General features: G+C 46.0%; 1 protein-coding gene across 1 annotated transcript in view; it reads right to left on the bottom strand.

The window, feature by feature from the left end:
* Positions 1-826: 826 nt before the first annotated feature.
* Slc28a3 (solute carrier family 28 member 3) overlaps positions 827-18,221 on the bottom strand; it is a 53,258-nt gene continuing 35,863 nt past the window's right edge. The window contains exons 10-18 of the mRNA XM_075969430.1: positions 17,280-17,360; positions 15,171-15,296; positions 13,130-13,260; positions 11,121-11,289; positions 9,940-10,137; positions 6,402-6,483; positions 5,784-5,882; positions 5,455-5,566; positions 827-2,948 (exon numbers count right to left, since the gene is read on the bottom strand). Coding sequence (XP_075825545.1) covers positions 2,819-2,948; positions 5,455-5,566; positions 5,784-5,882; positions 6,402-6,483; positions 9,940-10,137; positions 11,121-11,289; positions 13,130-13,260; positions 15,171-15,296; positions 17,280-17,360 — 1,128 coding nt within the window. The 3' untranslated portion in view covers positions 827-2,818. The remainder of the gene's footprint in view (positions 2,949-5,454; positions 5,567-5,783; positions 5,883-6,401; positions 6,484-9,939; positions 10,138-11,120; positions 11,290-13,129; positions 13,261-15,170; positions 15,297-17,279; positions 17,361-18,221) is intronic.

Genomic DNA, 18,221 nt, shown 5'->3' with positions numbered 1-18,221 from the left:
CTCCTGTATGTTGTATCAACGAGAAGCAAGGTGCGTATACCAGTCAGTTACCAGCGACCTCTTTGACTCTGCTGACCAGAGTGGAAAGATGCTTAGTTATGTTTATATAAAACTATTACATATGTTGGGTTTTTCTCTTCCAGTTTTCAACACAATCATTGCTTTCATCACAAATGTCCATTTTTACAAACACAGTGGGAAAACCTGTTGACAAACACAGTGGGAATTGATTTCCCTAAAACAAGCCAGTAGGCTCAGAGATAAACATTCAAGGAAACATAACGACCAAAAACAAAATTAAAAAAAAAAAAAAGCTTGACAGACAGATACACTAAAAGCAGCCAAGAGGTTCTCCTAGTGGTTCTCAGGAAGAAAAACATACTAGAGAAAAAAAAATCAGTGCGTTAGCAAACATCAGAAAGAAGACAATAGCTACAGCAGACAAAAAACAGGCAACGCGGGAATAATTGCCACTCGTGATGTCGTACCGTCGGCTGCAATGAACCCTTAAGGCTTACAAAGACATGCGAACGGATTTTCCTAAAGTCTAAAGATTGGTACTGATGTATATAATAAAAAACTAGACTATCTTGACCTTTTTTTTTTTTTGGTTTTTCGAGACAGGGTTTCTCTGTGGTTTTGGAGCCTGTCCTGGAACTAGCTCTTGTAGACCAGGCTGGTCTCGAACTCACAGAGATCCACCTGCCTCTGCCTCCCAAGTGCTGGGATTAAAGTATCTTGACCTTTTTACTTCAGGTATAAAACGTCCTTTGGATAAGCAACTCCTCTTTCCATTCCACCAAACATAAAGCAAAACCACAAATAATTCTATTTACATGTAGATTATTTTAAAAATTGCTCCTGTGTATGCTCAGAAGGGAGACAGAATAAACCATTTAAGGTGCTGCATCACCCTTTCCCCGGCGAGTCTCTCCCTTTGGAGTCCCCGTGAGACTCAGAGGTGTTGAGGTTTTCCTTGGCCTGGTGTCTGCGCTGCTCTGCTGACTTCTTCCAAACACAGAGTTCAGTAAGAACGTGTGATGTCTTGCTGGTTGATGGGAGAATCGATGAAAGGCATTCCCGTCTCGGTCAGCATTGATTTCCCTTCATAGTTGGTCCTTACAGGTCTTTCTGACTGAGGAGTAATGTTTTACAATCTTGTCATCAAGAACGTAACAAAATTGCACATTAATAATAATTCACAGGCCTGTAAATACAGTCTACCCAAGGACAGAGACATGGATATCAGGCACCTTGGTAGCCTACTGTATTATTTCTTTAAAGTGGTCACTGTTCTCGTGACAGGACAATTCATTTGTGGCCACAGATACCATGAGTGCCACAGGTCTTTCTTTGGCTCATAGCATATTGTGGAAAGGAAGGGTGTTATGACCTTGCAGAAGTCTGTTGTTGTTGCTTGGAGACACCGTCTTGCTAGGTGCCCTATGCTGGTTTGGAACTCATAATCTTCCTGTCTCCGTTCCCAAGTGCTGGGATTACAGGAGTGGGCCAAATCTGGCTCCCAGCAGAAGTTTTAGGAGGTGTCATGTTGTTTCTGCATGTTTCCCTAAGGTCTGCGAGCCCCCTATAGGGGCTGCTTCTTTGGCCTGGATACTAGAAATGGACAAATAGATTCAGTCCAAATTCAGCAATGCAGAGACTCCTAATTGATAAATGTGCTGAGAATTAGTGACTACTGAGTGCTCATCCAAAAGCCAGGCATTTCTACAAACTCCCTCAAGACACAGGGGTAACACACAGGGCTGGGGAGTCTGTGAGAGCCAGGCAATAGGAAGATCACAGTGAAATACTGTCTTCTGGACATGCCTCGGGCCTGCCTTCCCGAGCTTAATATAGATATGGTTACTTGCAGAAGATCAAGTCAATCCCCCAGCAGGCAGTGAGAGACTCAGTGAGTTACAAAGCAAAGAGAGGACACACAGGTGAGATGGGGCATGGTGAGCCATGTCTGAGAGGAGAGGGAAGGGAGATTGGGAGCTGGGGCTAGGCATGATCAAGATACATTATATGCACATGTAAAACTGTCAAAGAACAGGTAAAAGATATTCTTAAGAAAATATATTAACTTAAAGAAGATGTGGCCTGAATGCTTACAAATTCCTGAAGTTCACGAGACTTCAGTCCTGAAACTGAGCATTTTACATATAGGAGAAAAAGATCTGTGAGACGTTAAAGTTTGGGGGAGGAACTGCAGCAAAAGTTTCTGTAAGCTGATTGCTTAGAATTCTCTGAAGTTTATGGACTTAGATTGGGTTCCACATGGCCTCTGTGATTCGCAGAAGGACTCTTGATTTAAGGAGAGGGTAACCTATGAGTAGGTCATTGCAGATTAGCCCTTCTTCCCATGAGAGTCAAACTGAAGGTATTTCAGACAGCCTTGAGAGAAGGTAGGATGGCCTTCCTTGAGATGTGTTTAAATCCCATCTCTCTGAAATACTTAGAGCACTGAAAGAGGGTATGGCTGAGTCATAGTCCAGTTGTTGATAGCTACCACATAGATGCTCACACACACATATTTTCTCATGAAATCCTTGAAAATAGAACATTATTTGGACTGGAGATCACACACCACGGTTTGGGATGTCATCATAGGAGCTCTCCATGGGAAGAGGTGGGCTGAGAAGGGAGGAAGCAGGACACACTGTCGCAGGAAGGACACACTCCAGACTTTCTTCCTTCTTTGCCATTAAAGCTGAGTCCATGCTGGAGTCATCAACCTGGAGCAATGCTTGCTATCCCTTCCAGAGCAGAAAACCTAGCATCTGCATTCAGAATCCCGCAGGACGCAGGGCTGAGCTCATGGGGTAGCAGGAGGGACCCAGCTGCAGTTCAGAGTCGATGGCTTCAGCAGCTCGCAGCAGCTCTTCACAGCGTAGAGGCTGAAGTTTCCTCCTGGGATGACTTCATCTGGTCCCTTGATGACGGTGCTGGGGAAGCAGAATGAAACCGTTAGCTGGGTCTCAGGACACAGGAGGGGAGTAGACAGTGATGCATTGAAAATGGTAAGGGCAGGAAGCCGATTTCCTCGTTCCCATGCTGGATAGGATGCGTTAAGGCAGAGATTCCTGAGAGTTGGTTACTTTTGGTTCTCAAACTCTGGGTGGCCTTGAGGACTCCCCCTGTTTATCTCAGAATAGCAATGACAGGATAGCATCAATTCTTCTAAAAACAAACAAACAAACAAACACTTGCAGAGGCTTGGAGAGATGAGTAAGAAGTTAACACTGGCTATTCCTCTGGAAGACTCCGGTTCAGTTCCTGCACATCAGCTCACAACTAACTCCAGCCCTGGGGGAATTTGATGCCCTCTTCTGGCCTCCATGGGCACTGCATACGCACAATGAAAAGACACACATGCAGCTGCTTATACACATCAAACCAAAACCTCAAAAAAATTTAAGACTGCTTGTACATTAATAAGAACATGCGCAAACACCGGTTTTGCAAATCAAAACTGCAAAGGGTGGAGGTGGATGGCGTGGGTCTCTGGGAGCCTAGCCTCTCATTCACCAGTGCGAGTTAGCAAGCTGTCAGGACCACCTGGATGCATTTGAAAATGAGGCAATAAAAGGAAAAAAAAACCCAGTAGGTAAATAGTTAGAAAATAGCAATCTTGAGGTCACCTAGACCTGATTCCATCCCAAAGAATCAGGCTCTGCCCTAAGTCCCGTGCCCCTGCTAATTGTGCTAGTGAGAATTAGTGACAGGCAAAGGAATAGTGACGTATCACAATTGCACTGCCTTGAACTTTAAAATGCTGTGTGAGAGGAGAGACACAGATAGAAGGTCTGCAGGCTGAGGCAGCGGGCTCTGTGGCGCAGGCTGAGGCAGCAGGCTCTGTGGTGCAGGCTGAGGCAGCGGGTTCTCTTGCATAGGCTGAGGAAGCAGGGCTCTGTTGCATAGGCTGAGGGAGCGGGCTCTGTTGCGCAGGCTGAGGCAGCGGGTTCTCTTGCATAGACTGAGGGAGCGGGCTCTGTGGCATAGGCTGAGGGAGTGGGCTCTGTGGCGCAGGCTGAGGCAGCGGGCAGGCTGAGGCAGCGGGCTCTGTTGCTAACTGCCCAAGAAAGGCAATTCCTGGCGAAGCAAGGCTGAGTTTGCAGATTTCTTTAGTTCTTCTCATCTGCTCCGCCACACATTCTCTGTGGTCCTGAGAGTGAGTTCTGGTGCGATCTCTGCCCCAGGGTGGAGACAGGACCTTTATAAACTGCCTAGAAGATCCTGACATCTCTATCTAGTTAGAAGGTTTCTGTAGAGAAGAAATTATGTCCCTCCCCTTTAAGAACTAACCTAGACAGGGCTGCCAATCACCCAGACAAGAAAACACTCCTTAGGAAAGGACTTTAAACAATAACATAAATACAAAACTTATTCAAAAATGTGGGTTGGCCATTGTCCACTCTCACCCCTTGAGGCTGCTCCACGTCACTCTGGAATAAATATTACACTCTGGGTATCTCATCCAAGTTCAACTGAAATCACTAGGACTGGGGACCTGAGGTGAGGCCAGAGTGAGATCCTAGCAGCAGGAATCAAGGACATTGGCTTTGGGGACAGGCCGGAAGTTCCTGTCTTGATAATGCTGGAACTAATATTGCTAATATTGCTAGACTAGACACAGCCTCCCTAAAGCTTCAAATGCAAAGGAAAAGTGTGGTTGTGCCGAACTTACATGGTGATTGCAGGGTTCAAGTGAGTTTGTTCACACAAAGAGCACCGTGCACAGGGGTACACACTACACACTTGTGAGCAGCCTAGAAGTGTTTTACTTTCTAGCTTTCTAGTTTTCTCTGAAAAAGCAAGATCCAAGGTTGTCCGAAATATCCCGAGTTTTCTCATGCGACAGTTGAAATGTATGATGTGGTCTTTATGCTGGGACTACAGTAGGGCTGTTTGCTCTAAAAATAACATGATCACACTATCTGCCTTTCTGCCCATCGTCATGGAGCATGTAGTCATGACAACCAAATAAGTGCAGTAATACCACGATACCTAAGTCTATGGTACTAGTCAGAGAGCGGTTAGCATTCCCTCTAAGAAGATGAGTGAGGAAGGTCAAAAGGTCACCTGGAATTCATCTACGACTTCCCACCTCTCAACTGCATGCGACCTTGGGGGGTGCTGGACTCTGCAGTTCATGGAAGGTCAATGGAGGCGGGGACTCCGGGGACTCCACGACAGCTTCAGTAAGTCATCACCCATACAGGCGTGAGAGTTCGCATTGATACTACCATTTTGGGGCCACTCACACTTCTATAAGGAAACCTAATAGACTCACTGGTTCACCAAACAGGGCCTCGAGGAACTGTCCACTTTTGTCTGTTGTCGAGCCCTATCTGGGGTGAACAGATATTTGCCCACACCTCCCGCAGGAAAGGGCACACGAAAGATAGATTTGATTATTACTTAGAGATTGTAGGACTAATAAAAAAGTACCTGCTCAACAGACTTTGGCAACAAGACAGCACTTGGGTTGTGTTGCTGAGTAAGTTGGTGTTCCCCAGAATGTGATGGCAGTCAATATCTGAGGGGGTGCTAGAGAGTATGCCTGGAAAGGAACAGAGTGCCATTTATTGTCGCAATTTAGCAAAATCCCAGAACCCTCCTTCTGTTCTCGGCTTCTCCACTCCACCCCACGCATTTCACTTTACAGTGTGCGTAGCCCAGCTCTGATTCTCAGCTTCCTGGGGCAGCATATGCTGTGTGTGCAGCCTGGAAGCCTGCCTCCCTATGGGCACCAAGGACACGAAGGATCAGTGCCATACCTGCGATGCAGGCTGTCATAAAGCAGGCAGTGGTCCCTGCGATCAGGGCTCTCACTGCTCCAGAGGCAATGTCGCGCTTTCTGCTCGGAGCTATGGATGCTGGAAGAGAAAGAGACTTAATTGGAGATTAAGTCAGTTTAGAAACCCAAGTTTTTAGTCCATTCTTTAGAGACTGGACTCAGGTCAACCAAAAAGAAACAAGTCATGAAATTATCCAGAGGGTCCACAGAACACTGAGAACAAGGCAATGTCAATGTTACCAGGAAGAAACAGTCAACAAGATGATGTCTAGTTGCTGTCACCGTCTATGTCAATGCCCATGGCAGACATCAGTCACAAATGCCATGGGCCCCCAAGAACCCTTCAAACGGCTGTTATAACTCTATGGGCCCTGAAAAACAAGTGACTGATGGTATTGGCTTGAGAGAAGCATCTGTATGCCTGAACATATTTATCTTGAATACTAGAGTGTGCATAGGAAAACTAGTCCAGAGCAGAGATAAACACAGGCCCCAGGGGACTTCACAGCTGAAGAGCCATTTTTCTGACAGAACACTAGAGAGCAGGACAGACTTGTGAAGTCCACAGCTGTGGTGGAAGAATATTCTTTTCACTTACTAAGTCCGCCGATCACTATTCCCAGGGAACCAAAATTGGCAAAACCACAGAGGGCGTAAGTCGCAATGGTCTCAGAACGAATCTGTAAACAAGCATAAACACTGATGTGTACATGATCTGACCACCCCTTCAGAAATCTGACACCTCAGCTGGGCCTCATTGGCTACAGGATTAATGCTGATAACCACACACACTGCAGACTGTCAGATAACCATTGATGGTTTCCTTGTGCTCCTCACCTTTGAGGGAGAGTAGAAAGAATGGTGTAGGCTCAAGGAACACTGACAACAGGCTGGGGATTAGAGGCCTTGAGGTCTAGAAAAGCTACTTCCTGCTCATTAAATAACTTCTAATGTTCCATAGGACTTGGCTACCTGCCCCATTGTAGAAGGCACAGTACTAGCTGGTGGAGATGAGAAGCTGGTCTCAGAAAATATTTATACTATATATGTGCAGACAAAGGACTTACTTGGAATATATGAGGAGCTGCTATAGTTCAACAAAAAGGCTACTGTCCAAGTTTTGGAAGCATTGCTACAGGATATGCAAATTGGCAATAAGCATATGGAGCGATGGGGAGGTGCCAACCACTGCAGAGAGCCAAAATAAATCCTCTTTAAGTGGATTTATTTTAGGTATTTTGTCAGTTACTGAAAGAACTAAATTTAAAAAGCAGCGACTGCCTATCCTAAGTTTGTCAGGATGTAAAGCCTCTGGGCTGCTTATGCATTGCATTAGGAGAGTCACACAATGTGTTTGCTCTTCTGGTGAACCAGTGGCGTCTCACCGAGGTGACACCTGCTGCCTGAATAGCCCTGGAGAAGAACACAGCCACAGCAGTGGCTACAAGGAAGAGCCCATCAACGAGACAGTGTCACACTCAACTGTCACCGTCTGTTTCTACTCCCGTGGGAGAAAAAAAATGCAGGCCACAGGAAGACTGCTTAGGAATGTGAGTGTGAATACAGGATGGCTATACTCAGTGCACACTCAAAACAGCACTCTTTGTCTACCTGGCACCATCAATGAGACCAGACTGATAAGTCACTTACCCTAAAAGTAAAAACGGTGTCACCTATACACTTGTCAGAGCAAGTATGGAAAATGGACGCATCAGCTTCACACTAGGATCCAGGCCTGAGAGGCCCCTGGACAGCAGATTGAGAAAAGGTGCAGCACCCTGCCCCAGACCCCATAGGAGACATTTCACGCTTCAGCAGCCGGAGCCCACTAGCCTCTTTCTGGCAGGAACCTGGCAGAGGTGTGTGAAGACGAGGCCGTGTAGGGTTTTACCAGTAGAAACGGAGGCTGGGCCGATGCCACTTTCTTTTGCCCCCAAACGTAAATGATTATACAATGGAACGAGATGGGCCATACTAAGAAGATAATGGTCTCCTGTGTGTGAGCCAAGATGCTCAGAAATTTGGGGTAACTGCTTTTCCCATTGCGACCCGACAATAGCAGAGACCGCCGAGCTGTTTTCACATGTACCCCATGTGCCTGCCTTTGGCTGGGCTCACTCCAAATGGAATCATTTCTACAGTTGGGGCTCCGCCTTTCCAACAAGCTTTTCAGAGAAGCCATTAGTACTGCCAGAACTGGCAGCTTGCTTTGCTCATTAACAAAAGCGCTTTCTCCTGACAACCGGGAAGTAGCAAACATGTCGGTTAATTTAGCCCATTGTTTACTCTGGGCAGGGAAACAAACTGCTTCAGATGGCAGCCAAGCAATGAAGATGGCTGTCCATATCCCGCTCTTGGCTTACCACAAAAATGGACTGTGAGGACAGAAGACCCAGGAACCCCACTCCTATCTCATTTGGGGGCACAGAGCCCCTGACCACAAAGTCATTCTCATGAGGATGCCCTGGGGAGGGGACTCCACTTATATAATCCTTATGTTTGGTTTCTGGGAGTCCAGGGAGGAAGTGGAGGTCTCTGGGTGAGCATCTCAATACTGGGCGATAGGTTTAATGCCGGGGACGTTCACTCCACATGTTTTGTTCCAGAGACAGACTGCGTAGTTAGAAATGTTCATTTCTCTGGTTTTTTTATTTTTGAAGTGATGACTCTGATCTTTGGAAGGAAATAAATTGGACACTCAGTTGCAAAGACATCTTCATCCAAGTTAAGTTCCACACTCCATCAAAGCCCAAGAAGGTGAGAGCCTCTTTGCATGATTATGGGGTGACTGACCCACAGTTTTCACTCACAGACAGAAGTATTTTATCTTCCCCTTCTCCCTTTCATACCAGCAATTGCACCTCATTATCTTTTGAGGTTGATGAGGTACAGGGTGTGTAGTCAGTTTCTTGGAAACCACGGTGTTGAAGAGGCCTTCACAGTCAGCCACCAGCTCCAAGAAATCAGTCCTGTTCCTAAAGACCTCGGTGCTGAAGGCGGGAGGTTAGAATCTTCAGGGAGGGGCCCTCAACTGGAGAACTGCCTCTTTCGGCTGACCTTCAGCATGTTTTGTGGGTGTTTTCTTCATTGCTGATAGAGGTAGGAAGGCTTGGCCCCCTGTGGGCTGTACCATCCCTAGGCAAGTGGGCCTGGGCTATGTAAGAAGGTGCTGAATGCGAGCCTGGGAGTAGCCAGGAATCAGTGCTCCTCTGTGGGCTCTGCCTCCAGGTTCCTGTCCTTGGCTTCTCTCAGTGATGAACTTTCTGGAAGTGCAACCCTCTCCTTTCCCAAGTTGCTTTGGGTCATAGCATTTATCACAGCAAGAGAAGAGCAGATGAGGACAGGAAGTCAGGCCCAGTAAAGGGAGTTAGGTGGCTAGACCACACCCTTAGAGGGGATATTGGGACTCTGTCCCTTCCCCCCTTCTTTACCTCCCAGTTACTTTGTGGTGAGCAGTCCCCCTGCACTATGCTACCCTGCTGATGAGCTACTTTGTACAGAAGAGCAACAAGGTCAGAGGATCATGTGCTGAAACCTCGGAAACTGTGAGCCCAGAGGAGCCTGCCTTATCATAAGCTGCCGACCTTGGATGTTAAGTTACTGGAACACAAGGGTGGCTAGCAGAGGCCTGTGATGTCCTCGGTGCTCTTGCCTTAGTACCTCCCACTCTGAGCAGAGGGCACTGGACCAATCTGTGCACTAATACCTGTCCCAGCTCATAGGACCCTAGGACTGCTTTTGAAAAAAATAAAATTTATGCCCTGGCATAAGCTGTAGCATGCATGGGCAGCCCTTATATGGCGATTCTGTTGAACTTGTCCATATTCATGTTGGATTTCATGGTCTAAGTTGGTGAGGATGACTGACCAGGATTCTTCCTCAAGAGGGCACCAGATCTCATTACAGGTGTGCTTATAGTCTTTAAATTCCCTCCCCCTCTCTCCTTCCCTTCTTCCCTTTCTTTCTTTCGTCACACACATATCACATGGTCAAGATAACCTGACTGAAAATTATGCTGTGCTCATTGTGAGTGCTATGAGACCAAGTTCTTGGATTGCTCCACTCTGCTGTCCGTCATGTTCCCGACAGACAGAGCTACAGTCACCATGCATTTATGTGATAAAATTCATACATACCGACATATATTGCTGTACGCCATTCACAAATTTGGGTCCGGCTGCTTTTCTCAAACTGATCAATTTTGAGAGGTGGTCATAAGCCACAAATTCATTGAAGAATGTCTTGTAACCTATGAGTTTGGCAACCATAAAGCTGTCTTGCCAGTCGACTCCCATCATGAAGGAAAAGGGCATGAAGATGTAGGAACAGAGGAGCTGCAAGAGACAGGTGTTGGCACTAAGTGGTTTGCCTCTAACTTTGCCACCCCGTCCCCTGCAGTGACTGGACTGTTCCTGCCTCTTCTGGGCACAAAGAACCCCTTACACTGAGCTGCCCTTCTTTATGTATCAGGAGCATATGCTTGATCCTCAAAAAACTGGTGTCAAGGCTTGATTCCCATGTAGTGGTGTTAATGGATGCACAGCCCTTAAATCAATGAGTATCTTTCTTAGATATTGCATTAGCTCTCTGTGAAATGCATTAATTTGAGAGAACATTTGTTTGAAGACGGTCAGCTCCTTGGTCCCCCCTTTTCATTTTCTCTGTCATGTGTGGGTCTTACCAGATATGACCCTCACACCGATTTTCAGCCTTCAGAATGGCAAGATAAACAATTCTTTTTTCCTGATAGGCTTCTCAATCAAGTGTTCTGTTACAGCATAGAAAGCAGACTGAAGCAAGAACTGGGTCATTGGGAACAGCACGTATCCTGGGGAGGTCAGCAGAGAATGACTGCTCTGGGGAAAGAGGGTGACAGAAGACAGCACAGGGCGAGATGACGTGTGTGTGTGTGTGGTGTGTGTGTGTGTGATGGGTGTGTGTGTGGTGTGTGTGTGGTGTGTGTGTGTGTGTGTGTGTGGTGTGTGTGGTGTGTGTGTGTGTGTGTGGTGTGTGTGTGTGTGTGTGTGGTGTGTGTGTGTGTGTGATGGGTGTGTGTGTGTGTGTGTGTGTGTGTGTGGTGTGTGTGTGTGTGTGATGGGTGTGATGGGTGTGTCCAGAGTGGATCAGAGAGCATGACGTAGTTGGTTAGGAAAGGCAGCTGCACTTTCATGACTTGTTTTCTGGGACCAGGGCTCCCTCTGTAGCCCACACTGGCCTTGAACTCATGGCCTCCTAAGTGATAGAATGAAAGACGAGCCCACTGTACCTGGCTTCTAAACTCCAAGATATTCAGAAACAAAACATGACAGAGTCATACCTCAAAACTCAACTGTGGGTAGTCGAACATGTTTCCAAACCAGGATAGGGCTGAGTTCACAAAAGACAGCAAGGCCAGGAAGGCAATCAGATTCACGGCGATGTTTGCCACCAGGGGGATGGACGAGGATGCGCCCTGTGTTGCCGCCTCCAGGAAATTTCTTGAATCGCTTTGTTGAAAAGTGGGAATTCCAGAATTACCATGGAGTATCTCTGAATGGATGCTCCAGCACAGCCATGGCCCAATCACAGTTGCCGGGCATGAGGTGAACCCTTAGGCGCAGACCTTGGTCAAAGTCTTCAGGCTCTTACAGCCTCAGAATCACCACGGGGCTCAGGATTGTTACCCCCAGTGGGGATGTGGACGCCACTGCTGCATCACCCTTGGAGATTGAATCCTGGGCTCCATGCATGCTAAGTATCATACCCATTACCACCTCTAATCCAATAGTGCTTTTATTTTATTTTTAAAGATTTATTTATTACGTATACAATATTCTGCCTGCATATATCCTTACAGGTCAAAAGAGGGCACCACATCTCATTATAGATGGTTGTGAACCACCATGTAGTTGCTGGGAATTGAACTCAGGACCTTTGGAAGAGCAGCCAGTGCTCTTATCCTCTGAGCAATCTTTCCATCCCCCAATAGTGCTTTTTTAACTTGGGGATATTTATAATAAAAAACCCAGAGGTGACGAAATTGTATAAATTTAAAAAAAGTCATTACCAGGGAGTATTTATAAAATCTCCTGGCTCTAAAAACTAACAGTTGAAACAAAGCCCGTATCATTCCACTTCCTTTAAGACTGAGTCACTTTAATCCCAGCACTTGGGAGACAGAGGCAGGCAGATCTCTCTGAGTTTGAGGCCAGCATAGTCTACAGAGTGAGTTCCAGGACAGACAAGGAAAGAAACCCTGTCTTGAAACCCTCCCACCAACAGATTGACTCCTACTGCGGGCTCTTCTTTGATCTCCCATTAACCCTTGTAATGTCAGAAGTCTACCCTTAAATCTACCCACCTCCCCCACTATACTGATCACCTGCGTGGCTGCCTCCTTACACAGCATGCCTTATGTAATATACCATGCAAATCTTCATGGTTCTGACTCTAAATGGAGCCTTCAGGGTGCTATCTCTCTTTTTTTTTTTTTTTTGGGTTTTTCGAGACAGGGTTTCTCTGTGGCTTTGGAGCAGGGCGCTATCTCTTATCCCCATTATTTAGGCCAAAAGTATTTCATATTTTGGTGTTTGGGATAGTTGCATTATCCATAACAAGGGCTCTTGTGGGACGAGGGTAAGGCTTAAAATGTAACTTTATTAACTGATATTTTATATGTACCTAATACACATGACTTGAGAGTAATTAAATATTTATTATTTTCTATTACTTCTCATATGAGCATGATGAATGTGCCAAGGTCATAGGACACATACATAGGACACATAGGTCATGGAGTTACTTTTGTCCTTCTGCCTTTCAGTGCCCTCGGAAATCACAGGTCTTCAAGCCTGGATGGTGAGTGGCTTTACCGGATGAACCCTCCCGCAAGCCCTATGCAATATTTTAAATAACCCGTGCATAAAACAAAGCCGAGTGGCATGAATTTTCCACTTGTGGCATTGTGTGATGTAATGGGATACTTATCAACATCTTAGCTCCTGGAGCCCCTTTGCCGGTTTATTTCTTTTTTGTAGAACAGAGGAGAATGAAGTAGCTTTTTGGTTCCACAAGTGACCTGGGAAGCAGCCGTTTTGTGACTTCCCAACAGTGTTAAAGCAGGGCTCAGCGAACACTGGTGTATTTACACAGAAGCGTCTTCATAACGGACGCTTCAGAAGCAGGTGTGTAGGAAGACTTTCCTGAGTATTAAAAGAGAGGTTGTTTTGTTTCTTAAACTCTAAGGAGTCACTGGGAAATTGAATGTCATATCATTCTAAAGCCAAGATCGGCTGTGCTTCCTTCTCCAGCCTGTACGATTATAAATTCAGTAATCTGTCGACTTACCCATTTTCAATTTTCATGGCATTCTTGAGGGTCACTTTGGGTTTCTCTGTTTCTGGCCAGAAGAGTTTGGCTACAGCCAGGGACGCAGGTGCAGACATGACTGAGGCGGTTAGCAAGTGTGTGGAGGACACCTGTGGAAAAGAAGAGGCCTGTTCTATCCCGTGCCAGAGAACAGGGTCTCCTGGGAGGTCTTGTAGAATAGCCTCTCCCAGTATGCCCAGTCCTGCCGCCTCGGGAGTCAGAGGTCACGACAGGAATTCATGTCAATTGACACCTCCGTGGAAAAAGCACAACACCCAAATCTGGTCATTTGGGTTGAGAATTAATCCTGCGTTGTAAGAATTTTCAAAGATTTCTTAGCCTCTCTGTTGTCTCTCTGAACATTCTGTTGTGTAGTGACATTTTGTTTGCATTTTAATAAATAAAGCTTGCCTGAAGATCAGAGAGTAAAACAGCCACACTGGTCAGCCTTACAGACCAGACCGCAATAACACACACCTTTAATCCCAGTAGATAAGGAAGTTGCAATAGAAACCGGGTGGTACATGCCTTTAATCTCAGTGGAGCACATGTTTAAACCCAGCCCCAGAGAGGATTATCAAATGGGAGGAGACAGCTCTCAGTCTCAGTCTCATTCTGAGATTCCTGGAGGCAGGGTCGCCATTTCAGATTGAGGTTCAGGTAAGAGCCAGTGGCTGACTGCTTTGCCTTTCTGATCTCCAGGTTGAACCCCAGTTTCCCTCTCTGAGTTTTTATTAATCCTGCTTCACCGCTGTCCCCTGTAGCCTGCATCTTGTCACATCCTCAGTTCAGATGCTGGAGTCTGAGGTGGAAGGAAGATGGAGAAAGGGCCTCCGGGTCATGCGCAGAGATGGATGGTCCCTCCCCCTGCCTCTTCTCTCTCGAAACCCTATCTGTCTTCACACATCATTAACACACCTCTCTCCTTCGTGGTGTAAACTATTTCTTCTTCCTCATTGCTGGTCTACTCCCTTCTAGCCTGTCCAACCCTGGAACTATTCTGGATTTTTCTTCCCCACTGGGAGGTTTAATCTTGTCAACTTGACTGCATGTGGTGGTTTGAAAGAAAATGGCCCTCAAAGGGAATAGCACTATTAGGAGGTGTGGCCTTGTTGGAGGAAGTGTGTCACTGTGGAGGTGGGTTTGAGGTGTCATATGTGCTCAGGATACTGCCCAATGTCTCAGTCCACTTCCTGCTGTCTACAAGATGCCGGACTCTCAGTTACTTCTCTAGCATTCTGTCTGCCTGTATCCCACCATGATGATAGTGGACCAAATCTCTGAAAATGTGAGCCACCTCAATTAAACATCGTTTCTTTATAAGAGCTATCATGGTCATGGTGTCTCTTCACAGCAATGGAAACCCTGACTAAGACACTGCATCTAGTCTCAGGCACTTCTGTGAGCAATTTTCTTGATCAGGTTATTTGAAACAAAATGATTCACACTAACTGTGGACCTCACTTTATGGTTGCAGCCCAGATAAAAGGACATGGAAGCATACTTGACTTTTTGCCTGTTTGCTCTCTCTAAGACAAGTCCATCCATCCATCCGCTGTGGCACTCCTCCACTGGTATTACAACCTACTTCATGTTATGAATTGTAATGTAAATATCTGTGTTTTCCAATGGTCTTAGGTGATCTCTATGAAAAGATCGTCCAACCCCAAGGGATCACGACCACATGTTGAGAACCACTGGTTTAGACTGTTTTGGATGATGTCAGTAATGGGTTTTGTGTTTCCCCCAAATTGAAATTTTTAGGCAAAATAACCTTGTCGTATAATTTCACTTTGTAGTGGTTGATATAGTTACAGGAAGGTGGCAGCAATATGGAAGCAAAGACATCAGTCTCCTTGGGGTCGCTATGTTCAAACACCAAAGCAACAGTGGCTACTTTTGTCACGCTAACAAGGGGGAAACTTTCTTGGTGTCATTTCCCATCAACAACAGGAAAGAAAAAGAAACAATAAAGAAGTAGGAGATCAGACTTACTTAATTATATCCCAAACATTCTTACCCCGAAAGAGATGTAGGCACCCAATACGCTTCCAGCGATCGTAGCGAAGCCAGCTGTCATAATGGCGTGGAGTTCTGACCTGGTGACGTGTGGTAAATATGGTTGGACCAGCAGTGGAGACTCTGTCTGGAAACAAAAGCTAAGTGTTACCTTTCAGATGCTTGACACTGTATTCCCTATTGCAGTCTTAGAGAGACTCTGAGACCTTCTCCAGAGGTCACCAGGAACTCTGGAAATGCAAATTCTCCACCTGGAACCAGAAACTCTGAGAGTGCCCCTGCCCCCCACAGTCTGTGCTTTCCAGGTGATTCTGGTACCCAACTCCTTGGGGCTCCTGGCTTCAAATGCCAAAGTAACCGGGAGCAAATTTTGTTCATATTTTCACAAGGAGCAGTTTCCTGGTCTCTTCAACGGTGATGAGAAATAAGAGCGGTAACAACAGAAAAGAAGAGACTGAACGTTGTGTAAGTTAGACTCCGAAGATCCTCACCGCAGAGAATCCATGCGCCCAAGGTGCTTCAGCTTTTGCAGCACGTCCAGAACCATTGCTGTCCTGATCATTTGAACTCTAGATCAGTGTGCATGTGTAGTCCTGGGTAAATCTTGTAATATGTGGGGCTATTTAAACAGAGTCCTCCACCCTACTTTGGGCTGCATGCTATGAGGACTTGGGATATTTTCCTGAAGATTGGCCAAGTATCTCCACCTAGTATTCTGGCCTTATAGACTGGAGATTTCCAAACCACTATAACTTTCTGTCTTCAAGATGATCTTGACAGACTCATGCATGTTTTGTGGAAATAGAGACCATTATAGATAAAAGAATAGGAGCAGGTATCTATGGGCCCTTTCATGACTGAGACTCTGACAGGCCAGGATATAGTGGAATAGGCTTGAATCTCATTACAAAGGGCAGGCAGCCCGCAATGTGGGCTCTCCATCAATAACAGCAGCACTTTGGGCATATTAACTGTCAAATTGAGCGCCACAGACACATGCGTGCAATTTTACAATTTTCTGCTCATTATGTCTAATTGTTCTGTGAGATTGAATGTGTTGAGTCTCAATTTATAGACTAAATAGGAGCCCAGTATGCGAGACCTTTTACCCCACAGGTACCAGCAATCATCTCAAGATGGTGCCTTAATTAGTCCTGAGAGAGTTTATGACTGTAATTATTATAATTTCAGCTCCTAGGGAAGGAAGCATTACCACCACACACTAAAGACCGCTTCAGGCTACTGACCCAGCCTTACCAAGAAGGCTCAGCCTGCCTTGAGCACTGTAAACCTGGGACTTGGGGCCATGCATTTTTCTGTGGTATGGTTTTTGCCTCAAGTACACTTTATTTGGGCAGTTGCTGGCAGGATTCCCATGTCCTCATTGGGGGATTCCATGATTCCATTTTCCCCGAAGATACGTATTCTGCATGATGCAGCTCGTTGCCATTCCTAACCTGTCTGTGGCTTAGGTTTGCTTCAATGTTGAGGGATTCAGTTCTTTGTTTAAACGGCCCTCAGACAAAGGGGTGTTTATTCATCTGATGGGTTAGAGAAGTGAGGATGGTAGACTAAAAGCTTATCTTTGAGGAGAAGAAACAAATCTGAGGCATTTTCTGCAGGCTCAGTGAAAGTGGATGGCTAAACACGTCAGGGATGAGGTTTGAGTGTGTGCCTGTAGGACGGTTGGTGGGTAGCTTTGTCTTCTTCATCATCACAGGCATTGCAGTGGAGAGCGAGAGGGTCCCTACTCACTATCTGTAGCTCAGACATCTGAGGTGAACAATCACGAGCCTCTGCAGAGCTGGCCAAAGGCCCCAGGAAAGGATAAAGGTTTGTGGAGAATGTGTATACAAGAAGCCCTATGATTTGATAAAAATAATGGTGTTCTCTCTCTGAGCTTTCAGTAGCTCAATTCCATGCTAACAGAACCTCCCTCCTTCCCCTTTCTATACATGCGTGTGTGTGCATGGTGCTAGGGATTTCTTATTTCATGCTCTTCACCCCGAAGAGACGATGCATCCCTGAACTCGTCTTCATCTGTTTTGGAAAGAGAACAATCCCATCAGCAGCTGCTCTGCTTTGCCTGGTTTCTGTGATCACAACTTACTTGCCCAACAAATATGTTGCCGGCAGCAACGACAGACTCAATGGGGGATGATCCCATAGTGACAAGCATCAACCATCCAACCTAAAAGAAAGAAAAGGACCAAGTCAGCAAAGAATTGTTTATATAGCAAAGACTTAACAGTCGAGTGAACATCTCACTGTGTTAAGACACTGAGGTCTTTAACGGTTGATGGCAGATTGGTGATTGGCGATGGGCTGAACATGCCTGAGACTCCTCCAGACAGGGTCAATCAACCCAAGTCTTCCTACTCGAGTCTAAGTCTGCACCATTGCATCATTTTGAGCACTATAGAAATGGGTTTCTGCAGATTAAATAAAAGTAATGAATAAGTCATTACTACCACTGACAGAAAGCTTTTCTGTGTCTGAGACTGTAAGCAACAGACCTGAGTGATCCATCTATTCTTGGCTCTTTGGAACAGATGCTATTGTTCTCCGTATTGCAAAAGAGGAGACTAAGGCACAGAGCGGTTATTCAAGGCTAGCCCACAGGAAGTACTAAGATGGACGTGACTGAAAGGGTTTTCCCTATTTAATTCAAATGAGCACTTTTTGGGGGTTCACTTTTGTATGGCTTCGTGGCATAGTTAGATATAGAGAGACCCCCAGATATCTACATATTAAAGGTCTGGTCCTCAGCCACAGTGTTATTAGGAAGAGGAGGCATTTAAGGGGTGGAGCCTAAGGCGAGGCCGGAAGTTGTTGGAAGCCATCCTTGAAGAGATCCTGGGGCTCAGTTGGTTTCCCTCTGTTCTGATTTCTAGGCATGAAGCCAGTGTTTTGTTCTGCCTGACACTCATTTTTTGCTTTTTATTTATGCATGTGTATATTTGTACAAGTGGCTGTGGCCACGTGTGTACAAGTGCTGACAGAGGCCAGATGTCAGTGGAGCTGACCGTGAGCCCCTAGTTTTGAGTGATGG

The sequence above is a fragment of the Microtus pennsylvanicus genome, chromosome 4 (assembly GCF_037038515.1).
Source record: "Microtus pennsylvanicus isolate mMicPen1 chromosome 4, mMicPen1.hap1, whole genome shotgun sequence".
NCBI classification, from domain to species: domain Eukaryota; kingdom Metazoa; phylum Chordata; class Mammalia; order Rodentia; family Cricetidae; genus Microtus; species Microtus pennsylvanicus.
Note: the sequence above shows the minus strand (reverse complement) of the source record. Positions and strands in the feature narration are given on the sequence as shown.